Source organism: Equus caballus, chromosome 1 (genome assembly GCF_041296265.1).
Source record: "Equus caballus isolate H_3958 breed thoroughbred chromosome 1, TB-T2T, whole genome shotgun sequence".
Lineage (NCBI taxonomy): Eukaryota > Metazoa > Chordata > Mammalia > Perissodactyla > Equidae > Equus > Equus caballus.
This window is the reverse complement of record NC_091684.1, coordinates 18,074,378-18,088,556: the sequence shown is the minus strand read 5'-3', so window position 1 is coordinate 18,088,556 and position 14,179 is coordinate 18,074,378. Positions and strand designations below refer to the sequence as shown.

Below are 14,179 nucleotides of genomic sequence, written 5' to 3'. Positions count from 1 at the left end.
GAAGTATGGACATTTATGTATGTTAATTCTTCCAATCCAAGAGCACAGAATATCTTTCCATTTCTTTGTGTCTTCAATTTCTTTCAACAGTGTTTTATAGTTTTCAGTGTACAGATCTTTCACTTTTTTGGTTAAGTTCATTTCTAGGTATTTTATTCTTTTTATTGCAGTTGTAAATGGGATTGTATTCTTAATTTCTCTTTCTGCTACTTCATTATTAGTGTATAGAAATGCAACTGATTTTTGTACGTTCATTTTGTATGCTGCAACTTGACTGTATTTATTTATTATTTCTAAAAGTTTTTTAGTGGATTCTTTTCGGTTTTCTCTATATAAAATCATGTCACCTGTAAATAGTGACAGTTTCACTTCTTCTTTTCCAATTTGGATCCCTTTTATTTCTTTTTCTTGCCTGATTGCTCTGGCTAGGACTTCCAATACTGTATTACATAAGAGTGGTAAAAGTGGGCATCCTTGTCCGGTTCCTGTTCTTAGAGGACTAGCTTTCAGTTTTTCTCCATTGAAAATGATATTAGCCATGGGTTTGTCATATATGGCCTTTATTATGTTGAGGTATTTTCCTTCTATACCCATTTTATTCAGAGTTTTTATCATAAATGAATGTGTATCTTGTCAAATGCTTTCTCGGCATCTATTGAGATGATCATGTGATTTTTATTTTTCATTTTGTTAATGTGGTGTATCACGTTGATTGATTTGCAGATGCCGAGCCATCCCTGCATCCCTGGAATAAATCCCACTTGATCATGATGTATGATCTTTTTAATGTATTGTTGTATTCCATTTGCCAGTATTTTGTTGAGGATTTCTGCATGGATGTTCATCAGTGATATTGGTCTGTAATTTTCTTTTTTTGTGTTGTCCTTGTCTGATTTTGGTATCAGGATAATGTTGGCTTCATAGAATGAGTTAGAAAGATTCCTCTCCTCTTCAATTTTTTGGAACAGTTTGAGAAGGATAGGTATTAAGTCTTCTTTGAATGTTTGGTAGAATTCACTAGGGAAGCCATCTGGTCCTGGACTTTTATTTTGGGAGGTTTTTGATTACTCTTTTGATCTCCTTACCGGTGATCGGTCTATTCAAATTCACTACTTCTTCTTGATTCAGTTTTTGGAAGGTTGTATGACTGTAAGAATTTATCCATTTCTTGTAGATTATCCAATTTGTTGGCATATAGCTTTTCATAGTATTCTTCTACAATCGTTTGTATTTCTGAGATGTCCATTGTAATTTCTCCTCTTTCACTTCTAATTTTATTTATTTGAGCCTTCTCTCTTTTTTTCTTGGTGAGTCTATCTAAAGGTTTGTCAATTTTGTTTATCTTTTCAAAGAACCAGCTCTTGGTTTCATTGATTTTTTTTCTATTTTTTTTTTTTGTCTCCATTTCATTTATTTCTGCTCTGATTTTTATTATTTCCTTCCTTCTGCTGATTTTGGGCTTGGTTTGTTCTTCTTTTTCCATTTCCTTTAAGTGCACTGTTAGAGTGTTTATTTGGGACTTTTCTTGTCTGTTGAGGTAGGCCTGAATTGCTATGTTTCCCTCTTAGAATCACTTTTGCTGTATCCCATAGATTTTGGCATGTCGTATTTATATTTTTATTTGTCTCCAGGTATTTTTTGATTTCTCCTTTGATTTCTTCATTGACCCATTTGTTGTTCAGTAGCATTTGTTTAATCTCCACATTTTTGTGGCTTTTCTGATTTTCTTCCTGTAGTTGATTTCTAGTTTCATAGCTTTGTAGTCAGAAAAGATGCTTGGTATTATTTTGATCTTCTTAAATTTATTGAGACTTGTTTTGTGGCCTAATATGTGATCAATCCTGGAGACCGTTCCATGTTCATTTGAAAAGAATGCGTAATCTGCGGATTTGGCTGGAATGTTCTATATATAACTCTACTAAGTCCATCTGGTCTAATGTGTCGTTTAAGGCCAATGTTTCCTTATTGATCTTCTGTTTGGATGATCTATCATTGGTGTAAGTGGAGTGTTAAGGTCCCTTACTATTATTGTGTTACTGTCTATTTCTCCTTTTATGTCTGTTAATAATTGCTTTATATATTTATGTGCTCATATGTTGGGTGCTAGATATTTATAAGTGTTATATTCTCTTGTTGGATTGTTCCCTTTATCATTATGTAGTGCCCTTCTTTGTCTCTTGTTACAGTTTTTGTTTTAAAGCCTATTTTGTCTGGTATAAGTATGGCTACCCCTGCTTTCTTTTCTTTGCCATTTGCATGGAGTATCTTTTTCCATCCTTTCACTTTCAGTTTGTGAGTGTCTTTATGTCTCAAGTGTGTTTCTTCTATGCAGCATATACATGGGTCTTTGTTTTTTTATCTGATCAGCCACCCTATACCTTTTGATTGGAGCATTTAGTCCAGTGACATTTAAAGTAGCTATTGATAAATATATGTTTATTGCCATTTTGTTACCTTTTTTTCCCCTGGCTGTTTTAGTATTTCTTCTCTGCTCCTTTCTTCTTCTCTTGCTCTCTTCCCTTGTGGTTTGATGGCTTTCTTTAGTAATATGTTTGATTTCTTTCCTCTTACTTATTTGTTTATTTATTATAGGTTTCTGGTTTGTGATTACCATGAGGTTCCTATATAATATTCTATGTATATAGCAATCCATATTGAGTTGATAGTCTCTTTAGCTTGACCTCTTTCTAAAAGCTCTTAAGTAGATTTCTTATTCTCTCATAGAGCACGTATTACAATCATGATGCAGACAATGTGATATATTAAAAAACTATCACATCACTGGAACAATATCAGAATGAATGGAGAGCATTAAAAAAAAAACTCCTTTAAATTAGTGGGATGATTGCTGCTAACGGGCAACGATGAAAAATAAGGCTACTGAGTACTGAAGATAAAGAATAGTTTCATCCAGAACCCTGAAGCCATATTTTACTCCCATTGGGTTATTATAAAGAATAACAGCAGCTTTCGGGATCTCTTTTTCTTTTAATTATAGAATCCATCTATTAACTAAACCACTTTCCTCATCTCATTACGAGGTGGGTTCACTTTCCAAGGTTACAATGGGAATTAGGTTCTACTTCCTTCAGCTGCTGGAATTCTTTATTATTCAGTTCCTGCCTTTTGCCCTTTCCCAGAGAAATTTCACAAACAATCATATAGCTTCAGCCACTATCTAGATGCCAAACACTTTCAAATCCTTCTTCCCAACATAGCATCTTTTTTTTTTTTTTTGAGGAAGATTAGCCCTGAGCTAACATCTGCTGCCAATCCTCTTTTTGCTGAGGAAGACTGGCCCTGAGCTAACATCCATGCCCATCTTCTTCTACTTTTTATATGTGGGACGCCTACTCCAACAGCATGGCTTGCCAAGCGATGCCATGTCCACACCGGGGATGTGAACCGGCGAACCCCAGGCTGCTGAAGCAGAATGTGTCCACTTAACTGCTGTGCCACTGGGCTGGCCCCCCAACACAGTATCTGTTGAGTGCTAAGCCTACTGGACTCTGGATGGACCATGTGTACTCAGCCTCAGTGGATCCCAGACTGAACACTATTAAGTGCTCCTGTAATTCCTTAGTTAGCGGCAACCATTTGTCTAACCAGGCAGTCCAACTGGAAACCTGGATTCGTCTTCACTCCTCACGTAAAATCAGTCCTCAAATCCTATCAACCTTAACTTTAAATGGCTCTTAAATCTGTCCCTTATTCTCTACCACATCTGCTGCTACCTCACATTATTTCCACCTGGACCACCATTATACCTGCCCCATGAGTCTCCCTGCCTCCAGTCTGCATCCTATGTATCTCTCCAACACAGCACTTATTACTCAGTATCATAAACGTTGCTTATTTATGTCTCTTCAAGTACCTCGTGAGTTCTTCGAGGTCCAACATGGTATGTTGTCTCTTTCTATTCTCAGCACTTAGCATAATATCCTGCATGGAGTCTGTGTTCAATTAACATTCACTAACTGGATAAATAACTCCTAGACCATCAGATGCCAAGATGTCAGAAATTTCAGGAAGTGAGATGAGTTCACCAACAAAATTTCTGCTCACCGACCCTGACCCTTTTACAGCTAAACCTATGAAGTCACGGGCTGGTCATTGGTTTCAGTTTGTGCTATGACCTTTAATTCCTCCACAGCAACCCTTCCCCACCTTTGTACTTGTCTAGATCTTATGTAAGATGTTCAGTGTCCTCTTTCCCCCTCTCCTTTCAAAATCCATTCTTAGTGAAAGAGTTCATTTCTGCTTTTTATTCCTACAGGTATTTGCATTTACGAGCTTTCCTCCTAATTGTGGAAAGCCACTTCTGGTTCCATTCAAGAACTGGGAGGCTTTGGCAACATGGTATATGGGGAAGGAGAACTGGGTGGGAAGGAGAGGAGAGAATTCGAGGGAGAAATTCTGGCTGGCCCCGAAATCACAGCCAGAATCTGAAGGTTTCTCCTCTGCACTCAGCCAGCTCTTGAGCAGAAGCCCAGTCTTGTTGTAGCAAGTGCTCTCCACCCAAAATCCTCTGTCCCAGGGCATTAGCTCACTGTCGGAACCTGGCACCTCTACTTATATGTAACAAAAAGAAAACAATACTGCTGTTTTAAGAATTAGCTGTAGTCAGGGCCACTTAAGTTAGGGGGAAAACAGCATTCCTCAAGGAGAAGACTTCTGTTTCTTCTGGGAAACCATCCTAATGGACTTGTAAAAAGTAAAAACCCTAAGGAAATTTAGAGTCCTGATCTGACAGTAGAGAAGGAAATTGGAGTCCTTGGGATGGAGAGAAGGGTCTTTGTAGAGAGAGGAGGTGCTACCAAGACAGTGGCAGGTGAGATTCTGAGTAAGTATGAGAAATGGCCCTCACTGTACTTTCCGCTCAATTTTTCTGTGAACCTAAAACTGCTCTGAAAACTAAAGTCTATTAATTTAAAAAAAGAAAGAAAGAAATGGCCTTGGCCAATGACAGATTTCTTGTTCCGGAGACGGCCTGAGCATATTAGGGCAGTTGTTGCCTATTCTGTGCTATAAATTCCTTCCATTATCTAAACCTTCAGTAAGTCTGCTGAAAACAGCTGCCTTGTGTGGTGGTACTTCGGAAAAGGTGACCAAGGTGGGGTGAAGCAATGCAAAAGGCATAGCACTCATAAAGGGGAGACCACGAATTTGGTACTGGCAAGAGTTGGCAGCAAGAGGGGACCACAAGAATGCAAACCTCAAGGAATCTCTAGAACTGTGCTGGCCTGTACGTAGCCACTAACTACATGTGGCTATTGAGCACCTGAAATGTGACTAGTCCAAAGTGAGATGTGCTGTTAAGCTAGAATGAAAAGTTATATATAAAGAATGTCAAGCATCTCAATAGTTTTTATACTAATTTTACATTGAAATGATAATATTTTGGGTATATAGGGATAAATAAAATATAATGTGAAAGTTAATTGCACCTGTCCTTTCTTACCTTTTAAATATAGCTATTAGAAAGTTTAGAACTACATATGTGGCTTCTATCATATTCCTATTAGACAACAGTTCTCTAGAATCTTGGGGAAAAGGCATGAACTTGCTAGAATACAAAGCATGGGGAATGTAAACCACTTTCTTTGGATATTAAAGAAAAGGGTGACCACAGGAAGTCAGGGACACAAGATAGTAGATATTGACAGATTAAGTGTGATAAAATATAAATTTACAAGAATAGATAACATATTTTAGCAAAATTTTGTTAAATTAAATATAATTTCTACAAATAGGAAGTGCTCTTAAAATATGATTCAATTTGGGGGCCAGCCTGGTGGTGTAGTGGTTAAGTTCGCATGCTCCTCGTTTGAGGTCTGGGGTTTGCAGGTTCAGATCTTGGGCATGGACCTATACACCACTCATCAAGCCATGCTGCGGCAGCATCCCACATACAAAATAGAGGAACATTGGCACAGATGTTAGCTCAGTGACAATCTTTCTCAAGCTAAAAGAAGAGGATTGGCAATAGATGTTAACTCAGGGCCAATCTTCCTCACAAAAAGAAAAAAAAATATGATCCAATTTGTACAAAAATTCAACTTTTCAGGAATACATTGATAGCATGAAACAAATCATATATGGTACAACTTTCCAACATAGACAACTTACATTCAGTCCTTAGATTTAAACTGGAAGAGAAAAAAGCAAGGAAGCTTCCAGCCCACGGGGGATAAACGAACATGTTTTCTAATCTCTTGATGTGCTGAACAGTGATGACCCGGACCTGAAACTAACACTGTGTAGTTTCAACTACAAATATAAAATACGTACAGGGCTACAGTTGTTTATAGATTGTATTTATTTCATACTCAACCTACCCCTTGAGCCATGTCTCAGGAAATTTAAGATAAAAAAATAAAACAAAATATAATGCCTGACTCCAAGGTAGCCAAAATCGATCTAACCAGAAAGCATTTTTTTCTCTGACACGCTACTTAAGAGGCTTTACTTCAGTGCCTCTGGGTTCTATATTATACACATACATGGTTATGCATGTATGGAATCGGCAAACTTCAGACCCAGGGTGATTTAAAAATCACATGATCTAGTCTCTTTATTTTGTAGATAAGGATGTGGAGTCATAGGGATACATGTAACTCGCTGAGATCACAGAGCTGCTTAGTGGCAATGGCAGGACTCGAGTGACACAGAGCAACAGTGCAGTCAGTACCCTGGGTGTGACCCTGATGTTTCCTGCTGACCAACTTGGGTTGTCTGAAAACTGGGGATTTATGGTACTGACTCATACGGGTTTTCAGGAGGATTAAAGAATCTCTCTATCTAAGATGTGCTTTACAGCCGTCTGTAATCTCTGTCATGCTCATTGGGAGTTAAGCTCATGCCCTCGCTTCTCCTTCCATCTTTTCACTCGCGCTATATGCGAGTGCTCTTTCTCCTGAAAAGTTTACACTCTGTGGAGTCCAGAAAAGCCCCCATGCCTCCTTTGTTCACATATTTGAGGGTCACTAGGTAGCCTGGAGTCTACTTAAGAGGCTGCCTGGCTATGGACATAATGGCTTATGACGGCAATGCTGAGTTCACAACCTAAAACACAAAATGGAACGCGGTTTCCAGGGATGAACGTGGTTACCAGGTGCACAGCGCAGAGTCAAGCTACAACGCAGCTCAGTCTTGTCCGTCTTCCGTCTCTCTTCCTACTTCCCTCCACTCCAACCTGAGCTACACAGATGTGCCCTCAGCTCAAGTAACCTGCTTCTCAAATAAACACATAAAAATCACTCTCTTCTTCTTTTTCCCCACTCAGCCATGCCCTGGCTCCAGAATAACAGGTCAGCATATTTCATACCAAGATGCCTAGTTATAAATCCCAAAACAGAGGACTGTTAATGGAAATCAACCACAAATTGGTACCTTCTTGGATGGGAGTTATTTTTCTTCTTGGAGGCCTTCCAAGCATTCTTGCTTAATTCTCAGTTCTCAACACACACACACACACACACACACACACACACACACACACACACACACAAGACTGTACATACCTCACAGGATCCAGTGACTTAGAGCCCTAATCTTACAGGTTTTCCAGCCCTCCTATAGGTAATGGCTATTGGGACAAAGTTACTTTTGGGTAGGAATCCCTCATTTCAGAGGAAAAGAAATTTAAAGGACAAAACATAAAACTGAATTTTTACTGCTCTTCCACAATTAGTCCCTGCTCCCAGGGTCAGGAACCTCAGTGAACACTCAGAGGCCTGGGTACCACTGGTCTTGGGGGGACTCGGTCTCTCCTTTGAGTCTAATCTAATCCCAAACTAGAGAAGGTAAGTGATTCCAGGGCTTCTGAGCACATTCACTTATCATCTGGCGACCTGGTGTGGAGTTAAGAGGATGGGCAGACCCCAAGGCAAGCACCGATTGTGACTTGCCACTAAGCCAGGAAGTGGGAGGCACCGTACCTTTGCAGGTGAAACATTTGATGTGGAAATGTTTGGTCTGGACCCGAAGCACTTCACCTTTGCACGGCTCCCCACATTTATGGCAGTGAATGACTGGCTTCTCGGATGGGTGGTGAGGGTCCTGCGGGTGGGCCACTGAAAGAAAAGCAACAAAAGACTACATGAGAAGAAAGCATTCCTACAAAAGGGATCTTTATAGGCATGCATAAGTATCTCCATAATTTTGGTATCAAATAGCCAACATTGATTCAATAAGTATGAATTCAGCACCTTCCCCCATGCCATAACCATGGGGATACACAAATAAATAAGAAAGTTGTAGCTTTAATAGTCCAGTAGGGAAAACACTGGGCTTGTTCCTCTGGGAGCCAGCACTTCTCTTTTGTCTTCCCAAACTTCTCCAGGACTACATAATTGGGTCATTAACTATAGAATCTTATTGGGTTCAGCGTTTTGTAATATGTATTTGTAATAAATATGTCTTTATCTTGATTTAGAAAGCAATCCTTTCAGAGAAGAGTTCACTACAAACTGTAAATTCCTTGAGGATGGGGACTATTTCTTAAAGTTCTTTTTCCTCTTCCCTTTTGTACTTCTCCTTCCTTCCCTGAGCTCCTCAGAACATAGCAGAATGCTCCTGTACTAAAAGAGCTCAATAAATGTTTATTTACTTAACAGTTAGTATGTGCTGGCTGGTTTCTCATCTGCTCTACCAGTGTCATTCCTGATCTTAATTTGGCGACTCATTTAACCTGTTGGGGGCCTATTATGAGCCTCCTGTTGTGTGCATAGTTTCTGATACACACACTGCAGGCAGTAATTCTTTAAAAAACTAGTTAGTAACGATGTAGATCTCTCTGAACCTCAGCTTCCTCTCCTGTAAAACAAAAGGGGTTGGATCAGAGGATTTCAAAGCTCTTTGCAGTCTCTCAAATCATATGATGGGGCTTACAGGCATTATTCTCTCAGTTTCCAGAGTGAGGTCTTCAGAGAACAGAAGTTACAGAGATTGCCCTGCCCCAGGAAGGAGATTTACAGCCTCCCCTTTACAAAGGACTGAGGGAGAAGGCAGCGAGAGGGCACCTGTGGTTTGAAGCTAACCAAAGGTCTCATTTAGCTTGCAGTTTCCCAGCCAGAGAATGCAGATAGATACTTTTTGTTATTAAATTCCTTTTCTGATCTGGGTCCTCAGAAGGAGGAACTTTGTGATACATAAAAATGTGTTACATAAGTAACTACATAAGCATGATATGGGATATGAACAGTGAACCTAAAATTAATCGACCAACACAAAGAACAAAGATGATGTTTTTTCTCAAATGGTAAAACCGGGCTGGACAGGAGGGAGATGTGGGAAGATATTGCTGAAACTCCATTTAGAAACACCTTGCAGCCAGGAGCATTCCGTACACCACGAGTATAATGGTTCATTGTTTCTCTCAGACCACTGTAATGTTCTCATTTTGCCTGGAAAGAATTTGGACAAGACAGTCCAAGTAATCCATTACTAGCTAAATTCTGAGAGACAAGGTGGTTCTTGTGAGCTGTGGACCAGGAGCAGGTGTAGTTTCGGGTTAAACACCTGAGCCGAGGTCTCAGCGCTGGACTCCGGGAGCATCTGGCAAAGGCACCAACATTGTGATCCACCTGCGTTTCCTTATCTACCTGCTGGGATCTCTCCCCGCACCTGTACTTACAACAGAAGTCAGCATTATCTATAGGAATTAAGGAGGGGCATCCTTTCAAGATCTCTAAGCAACCATTGACTTTTAAAGTGATGTGTAACAAGCCCAAAAATCTACTCACCTGGGCATTAAAAAAGAAGTTTCCCTTAACAATATCTGCTTCAAGTGCTAGTGGAGAATATGATGCTTTTTTTTTTTTTTTAATTCCTGCTGCCTACAAGAATGGAGGAAAGTAATACTTACTGAGCATCTGTCTCCTAAGAGCACAGTGCTAGGTGCTTACACACACGTCATTTTATTCCATCCTCACCACCCCTCTCTCTCAGTGGGTAATATTGTTTCCATTCGACAGATGAAGAAATAGAGCCTCAGAGAAGTTGATCAACCTGCCCAAGTAACAGTAAGCAGACGCTCAAAGATCCACACCCAGGTCTTTCTGACTCCCAAGCTCATGCTCCTCCCCTCCCTATCTGGCTAAATCAGAAATTGTATTAAGCCAGGCAATGACTGTTATATGTCAATGACGGATTTAGTCAAGCTCAGGCACAGTGCTAAAAGCAGCAGCTAGGACTTGGTTTATAAAGGGAACACACACGGAGTATGCAAAATTATCACTAGGTGGGCGTGGCACCCAGGTGGTAATCCTCAAGGTGGCTCTGCTGAACCAGAACCCCTATGCCATGTATTAAAAATGCAGATTCCATCAACAGATGAATGGATAAAGATGTGGTATATATACACAATGGAATACTACTCAGCCATAAAAAAGACAAAACTGTCCCATTTGCAACAACGTGGATGGACCTTGGAGGTATTGTGCTGAGGGAAATAAGTCAGGCAGAGAAAGACAAATACCGTATGATTTCACTCATATTTGGAAGATAAGCAAACACACAGATAAGGAGAACAGATTAATGTTTATCAGAGGAGAAGGGGGCCGTGGGAGGGCAAAAGTGGTAAGGGGGCGCATATGTAACGTGATGGATAAAAATTGGACTGTAGGTGGTGAACGCGATGCAGTCTGTACAGAAACTGAAATATAGTGATGTACACCTGAAATTTACACAATCTTGTAAGACAATATAATCCCAATAAAATGATTTTTTAAAATGCAGATTCCTCGGCCCCATTGAACTAGGCGTACGAGTCGGGGATCTATCATTTCAGTAAGCCTCTCAGGTGATTTGTCTGCATCCTACATTTGAAGAACTATTTACCTTTAGAATTCAGACAATACGGATAAGCAAGTTACAGAGAAGAGGGAGAATGAAGAAAGTCATGCACAAGACTATCCTCTTCAGAAAGAGTATCAGCACACAGCGGATCTCCTGACCCCAAGGGAGAATGCATTTTTGGATAAGACACTGCACTGCAGTTTCTCTTGACACTTGAATTTTTCATAGCTAAGCAAGCAAGCCCTGCTGAGTAACGATGAGGGAAGGAAAACATTTCACTTCTTGGCTTTTCCCTTTGTCTGAACAAAGGTGCCAGTGAAAATGCTGGCACCAGTCACAAAGGTCAGAATTGGGATCGGTATCTGCATTTTGCAAGCATTTCCCTTTGGAAATATATATTACAGTGCGAAGTCCTCCATGCTCAGAGATGACCTTTGCTTTCACCCCGAGATGAGCAGAGACTATATCATGTGTACTCACCTTCCCATCGTACATCAGCCTCGGCAGACACATATCAGAACAACCCACTTGTGAAGAAATGGGCTTTTCTTGTTAGAGAATGACAGAATCAGAAGACCAAAAGAGACTCAGTGTTTATTTCATCCAAACACAAATCAGTGTAGACAAAAGAATCTCTCTCCTTTTTGAAGACTGATAAAGAGGTTTATTTTACATAACTGCCTCTGGCAGTTTGGTTAATACCAAATGTATGTTCACTGGCTCAATTCTACTTTTCTAAAACATGCTGAGTCAGTTGCAATATAGTGAGGACATTAATTCTGTACTCCTCTTAATTGCCCTTGGCTCTGGTGCTAATATTTTACTTGATTGCTCCGTCTTTCAGAGCTTGGGTGGTCCCTACTCATTCTCCTGATAGGGAAACTGAGGGCAGAGAGTTTACATTCCTTGCCCAAAGTCACCAGCAAGTTATCAGCAGAGATACACTCAGCACTCCTTCTTCCCAGCTCTTTCTACTGTACCAAGGAGTCAATCATTTACCCTGGAACTCGGGCAAACATGGTTAAAATTTTCCATGGCTCATCAATTTGTTGCTAAAATAAGAAGAGTACAATGAAGAGCAAAAAGCATGGTTGCCTACTTCCTGAATAATGAGGAAATATATATGAAGAAACAAGTCTGTTTGCCTGAACAGGTAAAGGGATTCCTCCACTGCAATATATGCAGTTCGGAGGGATTCTGGCTGCTCATAAAACAGCCCATTGCAAGGCTAACTGAGAAGATTCACGTGGTCTTTCACAGTCAAGCAAGGCAGGTTAGCCACATCCCTGAAACTCCAGTGTAGGGCAGGAATCAAAAGTTCCCCTTTGGAAATGCCTATTAGCTATCTCAGGCAAGGAGACTGGGGGATTGAGACGTTTAAGAAAATCTCAGGAAAATTCAGTGCCCCCAAGCAAAGGCCATTACAGGCTGTAAGGGGAAGGCCAAAAAGAACAGGCAGAGCCCCTCCTTCTAATTCAGAACCAGCCTCGTCTTGCCCAAGCTATCTCCATCTGGGGGACAGACCGTGGATCTAGACCATCAGAAAAAGAATATCTGAGGAAGCATATTTGGGATAAAAATCTCCTTAGCAGGGGACTATCACAACCTGTGATGGTGTACTCAGTGTGAGTTAGAACTTGTCCGGGGTTATCTGAAATATTCAGACTCAACCAGGGAACAAATCCCCCCTCCCAAGTACCCTTCCCTCTCAATAGCACCAGCACTCCCTTAACCAGCCTGAGAAACTACACGGCGCTGTGTGCCTGGCGGCTTTCAAAGCCCTTACCTCTGTGTTATCTCATTTCACTCTCACCAGAGCTCCACAAAATAGGAAGAACAGGGACTGGTAACTCTATTTTACAAATGGCCAAACTGAGACTCAGAGGAACAAAGTGACTCACGCAGGGTGACACAGCCAAGAAATAAAGAGTCGGGCAGTAAACTAATGCATTGCTCCTTACACCCAGACAATCCCCTAATCACCGACGCTGGGAACCTTGCCATCATCCTCAATCCCACCCTCTCTTTCATCTCCCAATAATTCTGTCCACTCATCCCTTCACCCAGCAATGAATCCAGCCTTCAACTCCTTTTTCTCAGATTGCTGAGTGTTTCCTACTCTCTGGAACCTTCTTCTCCAATGCAACCAGCAAAGAACAGGCCACTCAAAGAGGTGAAGCATCACCCCCCAACCCAACCCCCCAGCTCCTTAAGTGCGGGCTGTACTTGGTGACTTCCTTCCAAAGAGGACAGTATGGAAAGGGGGGGAAAAGAGTCACTTTACAGTGGACAAATCTGACAAACACTACCTCAGCCAGGTGGTCAAGGTCAACACCAACAGTGATAGTCATGTTGATAGCACCTTAGATGTGATGTGAGGAAACTGGCCTTTGCCTGCGTGATCTTCCTTCCCCACGACCTCATAATCCTAGTCTAACCATGAGAAAATTCCCAAATTGAGGGATATTCTACAAAAACCTGACCAGCACACTTCAACATTGTCAAGATCATCAAAAACAAAGAGGAAAGTCCTCTTGCCACGGCCAAGGGGAGCCTAAGGAGAACTAACGATAAAATGTAACGTGGTACCTCAGAACAGAAAAAGGACATCAGATAAAAACTAAGGAAACATGAATAAAGGATGGACTGTAGTTAATAAAGTATCAGTATTGGTTCATTGATTGTAACAAAAGCATTATATTAAAGTAAGATGTTACTAATTTGGGAAACTAGGTGTCGGGTATATGGAAACTCTCTGTACTACCTTCTTGAATTTTCTATAAACCTAAAACTGTTCTAAAAGATAAAGTTTATTATAATAAAAAAACTTTCGATAGCTCTCTTGGTCCCAATTCATCAAGTCTGAAGTTCTCTGTCTAGCTTCTGAGATCTTCAATAACACAGCCCACCTTTGCTATTCAGATTCTAAGAAGGAACGACATTTGCTGAGTATTTATCTTAACTATTTGTGCTAAGCAGTCTTGAACTCAGGCAGTCCAACCCCAAAGAATGCACACTAAAACACTTTGCTATTTATGTGTGTAAATGTGCAAATCTCCCTTTGGTTGGGCCTTCTGACCACTTCCTAGCCTATGATCTCCATCCTCCCCACTGCCTTCACTCATGCTGGGTGCCTCCCTTGGAAAGGTTTCTCCAAATCAAACCTGACCCACAGGGCCCAGCCCAGATGCTGGTTCTTCTCTGAAGCTTTCACTCTGGCTTATATTGATCAAATATTCATTCTCCCCCAAGTCCTTCAGCACTAAATACCTGTACTGTCACCCAACACTTAATTTTCTCTTGTTTTGTGTTTACTTTGCTTTTGTTTCACAATGCATCAATCTCAACCCTACAAAATTGCATTCTCAATGGTCAATTC

At 40.7% G+C, this 14,179-nt stretch overlaps 1 protein-coding gene across 10 annotated transcripts in view; it reads right to left on the bottom strand.

Moving 5' to 3' along the window:
- The window catches only part of ABLIM1 (actin binding LIM protein 1), a 291,304-nt gene that overhangs the window by 133,952 nt on the left and 143,173 nt on the right, over positions 1-14,179 (bottom strand). For all 10 annotated transcript variants that reach the window (XR_011420691.1, XR_011441743.1, XR_011441742.1 and 7 more), the window contains one exon: positions 7,941-8,075. Coding sequence is in view for 1 of the 10 variants with exons in the window: in XM_070276223.1 (XP_070132324.1) it covers positions 7,941-8,075 (135 nt within the window). In the remaining 9 variants the exon portion in view is untranslated. Of the gene's footprint in view, positions 1-7,940; positions 8,076-14,179 lie in introns of those variants that run through there.